Source organism: Podarcis filfolensis (assembly GCF_964270895.1).
Source record: "Podarcis filfolensis genome assembly, chromosome: 7".
In the NCBI taxonomy this organism is placed as follows: domain Eukaryota; kingdom Metazoa; phylum Chordata; class Lepidosauria; order Squamata; family Lacertidae; genus Podarcis; species Podarcis filfolensis.
Window position 1 is genome coordinate 90,532,523 of NC_139603.1, and position 12,841 is coordinate 90,545,363.

At 49.9% G+C, this 12,841-nt stretch overlaps 1 protein-coding gene across 1 annotated transcript in view; it reads left to right on the forward strand.

Moving 5' to 3' along the window:
• SLC52A2 (solute carrier family 52 member 2) overlaps positions 1–12,841 on the forward strand; it is a 304,222-nt gene that overhangs the window by 5,174 nt on the left and 286,207 nt on the right. The window contains exons 5-9 of the mRNA XM_083624236.1: positions 1,696–1,834; positions 3,894–4,755; positions 5,472–5,595; positions 5,932–6,133; positions 7,368–7,393. Coding sequence (XP_083480362.1) covers positions 1,705–1,834; positions 3,894–4,755; positions 5,472–5,595; positions 5,932–6,133; positions 7,368–7,393 — 1,344 coding nt within the window. The 5' untranslated portion in view covers positions 1,696–1,704. The remainder of the gene's footprint in view (positions 1–1,695; positions 1,835–3,893; positions 4,756–5,471; positions 5,596–5,931; positions 6,134–7,367; positions 7,394–12,841) is intronic.

Genomic DNA, 12,841 nt, shown 5'->3' on the forward strand with positions numbered 1-12,841 from the left:
TTCTTGTCTAAATTGCACTTTTTGCTTGATTTATCTTGTGTGCAGAAACTTGGGAATCCTTCCTGCATGCAGCAAGCACCACATTCAGCCCCCAGTTTTAAAATGGGTTGGAGAGGCGAGGAGGTGATGGCAAAGTCTCTCTGCCCGTTCTCAGCCCTGGTAGGGCCACTGCCAAACTGGATGTTCTCAGACTAGATAGGCCAAGGGTCTGGCTCTGCTTCAAAAGGCTTCTTCTCGTCATCATCTGCGCATTGGGCCTCTGATTAAATAGATGTGCATTTCCTCCCCTCCCTCTAGGGATGGCTAGTGTTGTCCCATAAAGTCTCCTGGCATTGCTTATGCTGCAAGATACAGCCTTGCTTTAGATTTCCGGACCGGCTGTCTTCACTCAAGGTAAAAGCTGCGTTGCTCTTGACTTTCCATTCCTCTTGGTTCCAAAAGTCAGTTGTCCCCACAGAGCAGGCTGGCATGTGCTTCCTGACGCCGGGCATGGAGTGCCCTGCCAGGCATTTTGCAGGCCTCTGAGTATCCTGTGTGCAAGCAGGCAGGAGGTATTCACCCATTGCCATCCCTGCCCCATGCTGCTTTACTGCAGCGTAAAGCTGTGTGCTTGGAGGGAGGGAGGCGCTGCCCCAAGGAGCTTGCACCCTAAATCAGTGCTTCTCAAACTTGGGTCTCTGGCTGTTGTTGGACTACAACTCCCATCATGGCCAACCACTGGTCCTGCTAGTGAGGCATGATGGGAGTTGTAGTCCAACAACAGCTAGGGACCCAGGTTTGAGGAACGCTGCCTAAATCTTCCTTCCCCAGCCTGATGGCCTCCAAGTGTTTTGGAGCGCAGCTCCCTCCAGCCCCAGCCAGCCTGGCTGAGGCTGCCAGATTTAGCCATTCCATTTATAATCTGCCCTTCAACCTCAGGTCTTGCAGGGCAGTACACAGCTGAATTACTTTCCTTTTTAAAACAAAAAAACTAAAGCTTAAAGTATGACACACACGTAATGGATCTTGTGAACTGCCCTGAGACCTGCGGGTATAGGGTTGTATGCCAATAATAATAATACATCAGTCTTGCATTAGAAGAGAGCAGTTCTTCAGCTCAGCCTTCCCCAAATGCCAGGAAGAGAAGGTACGCATTTGCTGACTCCAAAAACAACAAGGCGGAAACGCCACCCCTTGGTTCTGTGACCATGGAGGCCCTTCTCCGGGCTCTTAACTGCGAAATTATATTGGTTGGTCACTGCTGCAGACCTGAAGGCGTTAAGGTCAGCAGATTAGAGGAGAGGCACTCCGTCCCAGCCCGCCATACTGGCCTTTAAACTCCAGCATCAACACCTTAAATTGGCCCTGGTAGCAAACAGCCAGTCGCTGTAGATCCTTAAAGATCAGGGACACCTGTCAGCATCTTGGCTGCCACATCTTGCATCGCCTGCAGCTTCCGGGTCATCTTCCAGGGCGTATTGCGGTCGTCTGGCCAAGAGGTTACCAGAACCTGCCCTCCTGTGGTGGTTCTGCTCCAATATATTCCTCTTGGGGTGGCTGCTCTAGTGTTCGCCAGTGAGAAGAGAACAGAAGGAGGGGAGGGACCAGCGAGGCCGGGGTGGCATACGGGGGTGCATGTGGGCAGTTTGGATTCCTTTGCAGCCGAAGGTGAAGAGCCCACTGGCTCGTCTGTCCTCCCTCCCTCTCTCTCCCCAGGCAAAGAGGATGTCGGCCTCGCTGAGCAGTCGGGCCATCGCCTCCCACGTCCTCGTGGCCCTCTTTGGGATGGGCTCCTGGGTCTCGGTGAACTCCCTGTGGGTGGAGCTCCCCGTCGTGGTGAAACTGCTGCCAGAAGGTGAGGAGCAGGGCCTGGGGGCTGGCTGGCCCCTCTGGCGGGAGGGAAGGAGCCTTGGCTGCATCAGGAAGGAAGCTGCTCCTGTGGGGAGGCAGGAAGGGGCGAGAGGGATCAGCCAGGCTCTTGGGGGGCAGGACAAAGAAGGAGGGCCTGGAGGGGTGTGCCCAGACAATGCCACCTCTTTCCTGGCCTTGGGAGGGGCTTTGGTGTCCTGGCTGGGGAGACTCCACAGGCTGCAGCCCCTGCTGGGCTCTGAAAGCATATGGCAGGGCCGCACCCACTTTGGCTGGACCTGGAAGCAGACGTTCTAGGTGTCTCCTCTCCCCCTGTGGAAAAGTAGCCAGCTTCTCGCTTGCAGATGCTAAGAGGCACCAGAAACTGCTGTAGCCATATTTCTGAGAAGTCCAGAGTGGGGGGCTGGCTCCTCTCCAGGGCTGCCTCCATGCAAGCCATAAGACTTGGGACGGGTTTCTTATCTTAAAAGACATGCAAACAGGGTGTGTGTAAGAGACAACACGATAGCAGCTTATAAAACTATGCATGCATGGAGAAAGTGGATAGAGAAAGGTTTTCCTCCCTCTCTCACGTAACGCTGTAACTCGTGGGCATCCAAGGAAGCTGTCAGGGCACTGCCATCAGAACCGGGGAGGGAGGCAGGGGGGCCGTTGGGATGCAGAGAGCCTCCGAAACTCCTGAGGAGCAGTTCCTCTTCCAGCGATGGGAAAAGCCACACCTCCAGTGGAGAAGAGGGGGAAGGGGCAGCCGAGTGAGGAAAGGGCTTGCGGAGAGCCCTGGCACCTCACCTGGCCAAGCTGGCCAGGAGGGACGCATGCCCCTTCCGTCGCCCACCTTGTGCAGAGGGGTGAAACGCAAGGAGGGGAGGAGGAGGCTTGGGGTGCCAAAGTTCTTACGTTGGGGGAGAAGCCGGAAGGGGCCACTCCCGGATTCTGCAAGTGACTGAGACAGACATGAACTTGGTAGATCTGCACTGTAAATAGTTTGCACAATAAAACCTGTAAGAGTCAGGTCGGAGTCCTGCCTGCCTGGTTACTCACGAGCAACCACCACCAGCATCTGACAGAAGCTGATAGTTGGGTGATTGAGGACAGATCCAAGTACTTCTTTATTCAGTGCATAGTTAACCTGTGGAACTCCCTCCCACAGGAGACAGTGGGGGCCACCAACCAATAAGGCTTTAGAAGACAATGAGACAAACTCGCGGAGGAGGGCAAAGGGGGGCTCCTCGCCAGGACGGCTCTGCTCTGCCCCCACAGTCGGAGGCAGTGATGCTCCTGAATCCCAAGGGCTGGAAAGCACAGGAGGGAGAGTTGCTCTTGCACCCGGGTCCTGGTTTCCCTTTGGGGCACCTGACTGGCCTCTGTGAGAACAGGATGCTGGTCTAGGTGGGTCACTGACCGCATCCAGCAGGCTCTTGAAGAGCTCCAGGGAGACCCTTGGCTTCCTGGTCCTTGGGGAGCGTGTGCTGAGTCCACGACGGCCCCTCCACGGCTGAACCCAGTGATTGCAATGAAAGGAGACTGTTCTTTGCCGCCTTGCCTGGGGAAGGGAGGGGATTATGCTGCTTTCCTTTAGAAAACAAAATAAGGCAGGGAGGCTCCCTGTGATAAGCCCTTCTTTGTGAGAACTCCTTGTTCTGGGCAGAAGCTGCCCTGCCTGGCGTCTGTGTGGAGGCATCACGCTTGCTCCCTCATGGGGGACACAGGGCCTGGCAGACAAAGGAGGCCTTTCTTGCTCCCTTACTTTGCTCGACCCTTCGTGGCCGGGTCGGGGGACGTTCTGTAATTGCAGCAGAAAAGGAGAACGTTTCTCCACGTGTCGCTACAAATGTCCTGGCCTTGTGCTGCCTCTTTGAATGGCCGTGGTTGGGCTTCTGCAGAGTTCTAGCTGGGGGGGCGGGGGAGGCAAGAAGTGTGTCGGTTGATGAATGACTGGAGAGCAAGAGTTCAGCTGCAGAGAGAGGATGCAATAGCCAAAGTCACCTTGTTTCTGAGCCGCCCAGAAAGCCCCTAATGGAGCTGCTGCTTCTTCTTCCTCCCAGGCTGGAACTTGCCTGCCTACCTGACCGTCCTGATTGCCCTGGGCAACGTGGGCCCCGTGAGTGTGACCCTGGCTCACCACTTCGCCCCCGGGCGGCTGAAGGAGCGCTGGCTGATCCACGGGATCCAGCTCCTGGCCGTGGTGGCGGCCTTCTTCCTGGCCTTCTTCTGGGACCGCATCGTGGTGGTAGCCGGTGAGCCCCACAGCCTGGCCTTCCTGGTGCTGGCCTTCCTGCTGGCCCTGGTCTGCTGCACCTCCAACGTCTCCTTCCTGCCCTTCATGTACCAGTTTCCCCAGCTGTACATCCGCACCTTCTTCATTGGGCAGGGCCTCAGCGCCCTCCTCCCTTGCGTGCTGGCCCTGGGCCAGGGCGTGGGGCAGCTGGAGTGCCGCAACGGCACCAACGGCACCCAGCCGCACTTTCTGGAGGAGAACTTCTCGGCCACCACCTACTTCTGGATGCTCCTGGCCCTGCTGGTCGTCTCCGCGCTGGCCTTTGCGGCTCTGGTGCTCTGGCACAGCCGCAGCGGCCCTGCGGAGGAGAAGAGCTCTTCCCAGGACAGCGTGAAGACGGAGGAGTCTTTCCCGCTGCAGTCTGAGAGCGTGCCCGCCTCCAAGCATGCCACAGAGGATGCCGCGGCCGGAGAGCCCACCAAGCAGCCAGCTTCCACCTTCTGGACAGCAAGAAACATTTACCTGCTGGTGCTGCTGGGGGTCTCCAACGCCCTGACCAATGGGGTCCTGCCTTCTGTGCAGAGCTACTCCTGCTTGCCTTACGGGAACATGGCCTATCACCTCTCTGTGGTGCTCAGCAACATTGCCAACCCCGTGGCCTGCTTCACTGCTATGTTCCTGCTGTGCAGGTGGGTGGGCAAAGGCTGGGCTGGGCTGGGGGCTCCCCTTGGGACGGGGGCCGCTGTTTCTCATCTCTTGTCTCATGGCACAAGCACAAACACCCTGGCTACATTTTAAGAGGTGCTGGTACATTGTGAACTAATTTACTGTAATGCAGCTTTTCTGGTCTTAGAAGATACAAGAGAGATCCACTAGCTCTTCTGAACCAAACAGCATGTCCCCTGCTAGAAGTTGCTTATCTGTATTATCTGGTCATTCTATACCGTGACTAGAGTTCTGCGTTGAGAAAAAGGCCCACAAGATTTCCCCACTTTGAGCTGTACCGCCTCTGGGATGAGGAATGGCTTGGGGCTTTGATGGGGGGGGGCTGCCCTGCAGTCCTGCTTCAAATGCCCACCTGCCCAAGGCTGTAGTTTGTCCCTGAAACGGGAGAATTGCTCCAAGTTAAAATTCTTGCGAACACTGAAGGTTTCTGTAGGGCGATGCTGCCCCACTGGACCACAAGGAGGCAGCATGTGGCCAATGTTTCAGTGGGGAAAGGCTCTGGCGAGATTTCTCCTGACTGCAGGGGAAAATCTGGGGTGGGAGCGTGTGTCCCTTTCACATGTTCACAAACGCCTGGAGACGGGGGGGGGGGGGCGTAACTTGCTGCTTGAGTTCAAGCCGTCTTCTCTGCATCAGCTCCAGATCTCAAGGGCTTCCCTGTTTCTCTGCCTCTTTCCAGGTCGTCCCTGGGCCTGGGCATCATCTCTGCCGTGGGGTGTGTGTTTGGAGCCTATCTGATGGTGCTGGCGGCCCTCAGCCCCTGCCCTCCCCTGGTGGGCAGCCCTGCAGGAGTTGCTCTGGTGGTGAGTATGGCTGTTGATCTCTGGGCACAGGGGGAGGCCGCCAGGATGCTGGTCCTTCCCCCAAGGAGGAGGAGGAGCTGCTGCTGCTGCCGTGGCTGCTGAGCCCTTCCTCTGGCCAGGAGCAGATCCTGCACGTTCTTCCACAAGCCCTTTTCCAGGTCAGGCTGCAGTGGCAGCAGCGTTGCCCGCAGGGTGAGTCTCCCCCCGTTCACCACAACGAGGGTGAGCTCCGATCCCCAAGTCACAACAGCCTTCTAGTCCCCCTGCTTCCTCCGCCTTCGCCTGCCCAGCTGCCCAGGTGTTGCTGTTTCAGCTGACGGTTTCTTCTCTCGGCAGGTGATCTCCTGGATCCTCTTCATGGGCCTCTTCTCCTACCTGAAGGTGGTGATCGGCAGTTTGCTGCATGAGGCCGGCCACGCCGCCCTGGTCTGGTGTGGCGCCATCATCCAGGCGGGCTCTCTGCTGGGGGCACTCGTCATGTTCCCCCTCGCCAGCATCTACAAGCTCTTCTCGAGTGGGCAGGACTGTGTGGACAACTGCAGGCTGTGACGGCCGGTGACGGCGAGGAGGAGCAGCAGGAGGCCATGCTTCTGAGAGCCACCCTCTGCCGCCCCTCTCCAGGGCTGTCAGCACTTGGAGGGGGTTCAGTCCTGGCTGCTCTTCCTGGCTCCCCTCCAGCGCTGCCAGTTGAACCATCTCATGCTCTTGCCCCCTGGGCAGAGGAGAGAAACTGAGGGGCGAAGCGCACAGACCCCCAGTCCACCTTGCTTGGTCGCAGCCTCTCCTCTGCTCCCCACGGGTTAGTTAGAGCCATCTTGGGGCAACAGGTAGCAGCTTCCTGTTTGGAGGGGCTGGGTGGCCACGTGCTTAGGAGCGAGGGGTGCTGCTGCAGACACAGAGGCCTTAAGAACCAAGCTCTCCCGCCCCCCTTGGGACCAAAGCACTTCACCCCCCCCTCCCCACACATACCAACTCTGCAGACCCCACTTGCCTCCTCCCTGTTGGTGACCAGGCCCCTTTAACCTCTCAGGAATGGTGTCTTCAGAGGAGACAACTGGCTGCCATGGGGGGCTGCATTGTGGAAGTGGGGAGAGGGAGGGGCACCCCCCTGTGACTGGGGGGGGAGGAGTCAGGAATACTTTTATTTTTTAAGATCGGTTGACTACAGTTCCATTGGCTTTTAAAAACGAAACACCCACCCACCCCCTAATAGAAATAAATTAGGTAACCTGGACACGTTTTATGTACCTTGCGTTCTGTGCAAAATCTGCACAATTGCTGTTGAGGTTTTACACTAAACCGGGGGTTGGGGGGGTGTTTGTAGTGGCAAGAGTGTTGGACCTGGGAGTTTGTCCCCACTCAGCCCTGAAGCTCTTACTGAGCAGCCTTGGAGTCAGTCCCTGCCTCTCAGCCTAGCCTACCTTCCAGGGTTGTTGTGAGGATAAAATGGGGAGAAGAATCCACACTACCTGGAGTTCCTTGGAAGAAAAGGGGCATAACTGTGATGAAACAAGAGGGACAGCTAAGAAAGGGCTGGGACTCTTGGGGAAAGCAGGGGAGAGAGCAGAATAAGTCAGGAAGGTCCCAGGATGGGGAACTAGACTTTGCCGAAAGTGGCCCACCCTCAGAATTATGGAGCCTCCCCTCAGGCCTGTTCTATGCAAGTCTCGTCTAGAGCAACTGGTCTTTTTTCATACTTCCCTGTGACACTGGAGAGGCTAGAACAGGGCAGACCATTGAGGCAATTTTGTCCCGTTCCCCCCTCCCTGCAGCCTTTGTGCCACCTCCCCAAAGCCGGGTAAGTGAGGCGCTGGGCTCTGGGAAGGCGGCGCTGGGCTCCAACAGGGTCTGAGCGTCCGGCCACCTCCTTCCCAAAGCCTAGTTAGCGCTTTCCCAGCTTTGGGAAGAGCTGGAGGTGATGGGAAGGGTAAAAGGGCCCCTTGGTAGTTATCATCTCATGAGAGCGCCAAGAATATAGCTGGACTCCTTCCGATAGCTGGGTGCAAAGCCGTTTAGAGCAGTATAAACCAGGGTCGGCACCTTGAATTGGGCTCTGTAGTGAATGAGCAGCCAGTGCAAACCTTTCAAGACCAATGTTTTGTGATCTCTCACAGCTGTGCCAGTGAAGTCTCTCTGTTTTGCACCAGCTGCAGCCTCTGAAGAAAAGCAGGATACAACTGGCTTTTAAGTAAAACGGCACTTGCAGTGCAATCTTGTACATGTCTTCTTGGAAGTAAGTCCCATTGCATTTGGTGGGGCTTACTCCCAGGAAAGAGGGTTTAGGATCACTGCCTTGAACTGTATTGGTCGGCTAATTAACGCTGAGTAAGCCCTAGCCAGCCTGCCAGCGGCTGTGGCGGGTCCTCCGTGGGGCTGCCCAGCATGGCAGTTTGGGAAGTTCACCTGGCTCAGAAAGCGCCAGCAGCCAGTTCGTTCAACGGGACTTCTCAACCTGGTGACGGTTTGCCAGTCCTTAGAAGATCTGCCCCGGCTTCTGGCCACAACTGAATGTGCTGGTTTATTTATTTATTTAAACCGGATGCCCTTAAATGCAGGAAGGGCCCCCCCTCACTCCCTGCCAGTTCCTTTTCTGGGGTCCTTCTTGGGTTTCCCCCTCTGGCTCGATGGAAGCCACTGCAGACGGGCCGCAGGCACACCCAGCCGCCAGTCTCTCTTAGGCATCCGTTAAACCTTCAGTTGCCAAGTCCTGGGCAGTATGGAACCTCGATTGTTCTTCCAAGGATCATACAGATGGCTAACTTGTTGTAATTGATTGTTTCGTTCATTGTAAGCTGCTTTGAGCGGGGCTGGGGACCAAAGACGAGAGATATATTTTACTCTCTTTTTTTTGTATTTTATTTGCGATATTTTTAGGATGTTCTAAAGCACTTAGAGATCTTGGAAACCTGACGCTTATATGTCTATTTTGTATGTGATGCATTTCTTTTACGGATGTAATTTTACTGTTTTTCTTACGGTGCACACTACTGGAATATATTTTTCCCTTAATGCTGATGGGGTAAAAACTTTTGCAAAGAAAGTATAAATTGCCTAAATGAATAATGCATTTTAAATGAATAAAATGAATCAGAGTCAGACTTTACCAACTGGGTTGTCTTCAATTCATCATGTCCCACATAAAATGGAGAATACACATCTCAGGGTAGATAGGTGGATCTTCAGCATTTGCCAAAAGCTGTATATTAACGCATCTCTCTGGGGAGGGACTTACACAACTTGGGGGCTGCCACAGAGAAGGCCCTCTTCGGCTGCCACCACCCCGGACTTCTGTGGGAGCTGGAACTGTCAAGACAGCCCCTTCTTCTGATTTCTAATACCCAAAAGTGTCTGAAGGAGGCAGCTCTTTAGGTATTTGGGGCCCAAATCATTTAGGGCTTTAAGCATGAGCCCCTTGAACTAGGCCCAGAAACAAACTGGTAGCCAGTGGAGCTGTTTTGGAGGGGGGGTGTTAATGGGAGTTCTGAAAGCATCCCAGCCGGTGATTTGGCCGCTGCAATTGAGACCAGCTGAACTTCCCCAGTCTGCCAGAACAGCCCTTTTGTCCTTCCTCTGTTGCGGACTCTGGCTGCAAACCACCACAGTTAGTGCTGCCATCCCTTGAGGCCAATGGCCTTGATCATCTGCCACGGATTTGCAGTCCCTAAACTTTATTTTTTTTTATAATAATGTTTTATTAGGTTTAACAACAAAAAGATACATCCAGACATAATACAATAAACACACACAAAAATAAAAAACACAACAATGCAATCTTTCACAAAAAAGAAAGAAACAGTCAACACACCACAAATAACATAAATAACAAAAGGCAAACACAAATCTCTCTTTTCTAGTTATTCATCTTTGATTAACTTGTTTTCCTGACTTCCTCACACCTCCCTTTTTTGTATCCCTCTTTAACAGTTAACTCAGCAAATTCATATCATACTACTTTGTCCTTAAATATTTTACCTCCCAAATTTATAATTTCCAATTTTTATCTCTTGTTACTAGAACTTCTTTTTATTTCAATATCATCCACATTCATACATTTTACAGTGCTTCTGTAAATAAATTTTGAATTTCCTCCAATCTTCTTCCACCAACTCTTCTCCCTGGTCTTGGATTCTGCCAGTCATCTCAGCCATTTCCATATAGTCAATTACTTGCATCTGCCATTCTTCCAAGGTGGGTAGATCTTGCGTCTTCCAATGCTTCGCAATAAGTATTCTTGCTGCTGCTGTAGCATACATAAAGAAAGTTCTGTCCTTCTTTGGCACCAATTGGCCAACTATGCCTAGGAGAAAGGCCTCTGGTTTCTTCACAAATGTGCATTTAAGCACCTTTTTCATTTCATTATAAATCATTTCCCAGAAAGCCTTAATCTTCGGACATGTCCACCAAAGGTGAAAGAATGTACCTTTAATTTCATTACATTTCCAACATTTATTCTCGGGCAAATGGTAGATTTTTGCAAGCTTGACTGGGGTCATGTACCACCTATGCAGTCCCTAAACTTTAAGAGCACAGGGCAAACACTCCAGGGCAGCATTTCCCCAACTTTTTCCTGCCAGGGGAATGTTCAGGGAAAGGAAGATCTCCCAGGGTGGGCGGAGAAAGGGAAGCTCACAGGTGAGAGCCAGAAGGGATCACCTTTCTCTGCGTGGGACAAGATCTACCTGTGATCTTGCATTCTTTCTACTATGTTTAGATGGTGGTGGTGGTGATGATTCTAATGTACTAGGAAAAGTTTTAATATAATATTTTTTTAGCCTTTGGCTTGGAATCAATTTGATTCCCTCCCCCTCTTTCCTCTTTCCTTTTTCCTTTCTCCTCCTGTGATGGAACTCCTATTTGGGGACTTCCCTGGCTTTTTTCTGGCCCACGTAGGACCAGTCTGGATAGCTAGCCTTGGTGAAGACTTGACGTTTTCATCCCCAAAAAAGTTTTTGATTTGAGTTCCTATTGAAATGAGGTTGCATTTTAATGTTTTAATGTTGTATTTTAATCTTGTTTTTTAAGCTGTATTTCAATGAATTGTTTTTATATTTGGTTGTTTTTTTTAAAAGATATTTATTGAAGTTTTACAAAAACAAATTTACAAAATGAAAAAAGGTCATATAAAAAGAAAAAGATACAAAAAAAACAGAAAAATACATGAAAAAGAAAAAAGAAGAATAAAAATACAAAAGACAAATAGCTAAAAAAGAATTAAAAACAAATCCGTTTTTTGTAACTTTAAACTCATTATCTTATTTCCTTGGCCTCCTCACACCTCCCCTTTTTGTATTCCCATTTAATCAAATCAGCAAATCCTTACCCTCTTTCGTTTATCTTAACTCTGTATCTTAACATATTATAACTCTATATTTTCATCCATTATCAATTCATTTTTGCATATTCTTGTTAACTTTGTTGCTAATGCCACTTATTTTCAATCCAACATCATTTTAACATTCATTAATTTTACAGTATTTCTGAAGATAGTCTTTAAATTTCTTCCAGTCTTCTTCCACCAACTCTTCTCCCAGGTCTCGGATTCTGCCAGTCATTTCCGCCAATTCCATATAGTCCATCACCTTCATCTGCCACTCTTCCAGGGTGGGTAGCTCTTGTGTCTTCCAATACTTTGCAATCAGTATTCTTGCTGCTGTTGTTGCATACATGAAGAAAGTTCTATCCTTCTTTGGCACCAATTGGCCTACCATGCCCAGGAGAAAGGCCTCTGGTTTCTTCAGGAAGGTATATTTAAATACCTTTTTCATTTCATTATATATCATCTCCCAGAAAGCCTTAATCTTTGGGCACGTCCACCAAAGGTGAAAGAATGTACCTTCATTTTCTTTACATTTCCAACATTTATTATCGGGCAAATGATATATTTTTGCAAGCTTGACTGGTGTCATGTACCACCTGTAAATCATTTTCATAATATTCTCTCTTAAGGCATTACATGCCGTAAATTTCATACCGGTGGTCCACAACTGTTCCCAGTCAGCAAACATAATGTTGTGACCAATATCTTGTGCCCATTTAATCATAGCAGATTTAACCGTTTCATCCTGCGTATTCCATTTTAACAGCAAGTTATACATTCTTGAAAGTATCTTAGTTTTGGGATCTAACAGTTCTGTTTCCAATTTTGATTTTTCCACCTGGAAGCCAATTTTTTAATCCAAATTATAGGCCTCTCTTATTTGATAATAATGAAGCCAGTCTCGCACTTTATCTTTTAATTTCTCAAAACTCTGCAATTTCAATTTGTCTCCTTCTTGTTCCAATATTTCCCAATATTTCGGCCATTTAGCCTCCATATTGAGCTTTTTCTGAGCCTTCGCTTCCATTGGTGACAACCACCTTGGGGTTTTATTTTCCAGTAAATCTTTGTATCTTATCCAGACATTGAACAATGCTTTCCTGACAATTTTTTTTTAAAATGCTTTATGTGCTTTAACCTTGTCGTACCACAAATATGCATGCCATCCAAAAACGTTGTTAAAACCTTCTAGGTCCAAAATGTCTGTGTTCTCAAGAAGCAGCCAGTCTTTCAACCAGCAGAATGCTGCTGATTCATAATAAAGTTTAAGGTCTGGCAGGGCAAATCCACCTCTTTCCTTTGCGTCAGTTAATATTTTAAATTTTATTCTAGGCTTCTTGCCCTGCCAGACAAATCTGGAAATGTCTCTCTGCCACTTCTTGAAACAGTCCATCCTGTCCAATATTTGCAATGATTGAAACAGAAATAACATTTTTTGGCAATACATTCATCTTTATAGCTGCAATTCGACCCAACAAGGAAAGCTTCAAATTTGACCATATTTCCAAGTCTTTTTTCACTTCTATCCAACATTTCTCATAGTTATCTTTAAATAAGTTTAAGTTCTTAGCAGTCATATTAACCCCCAAATATTTGACTTTCTTAGCTAATGTTAAACCTGTCTCCTTCTGAAACCTCTCTTTCTCAATCGGTGTTAAGTTTTTCTCAAGAACTTTAGTTTTTGACTTGTTCAGCTTAAATCCTGCCACATGACCAAATTCTTGAATCAGTTCTAATACTCTTTTCGTACTAGATTCTGGCTCCTGTAACGTCAAAACTAGGTCATCTGCAAAGGCTTTCGGTGTTAGCCGCCCTGAGCCCGGTCTTGACTGGGGAGGGCAGGGTATAAATTATGATGATGATAATTACTACTAATATTACTTTTATTACTATTATTATTTTAAAAAGGAGCATCCAGCACCAAACTGG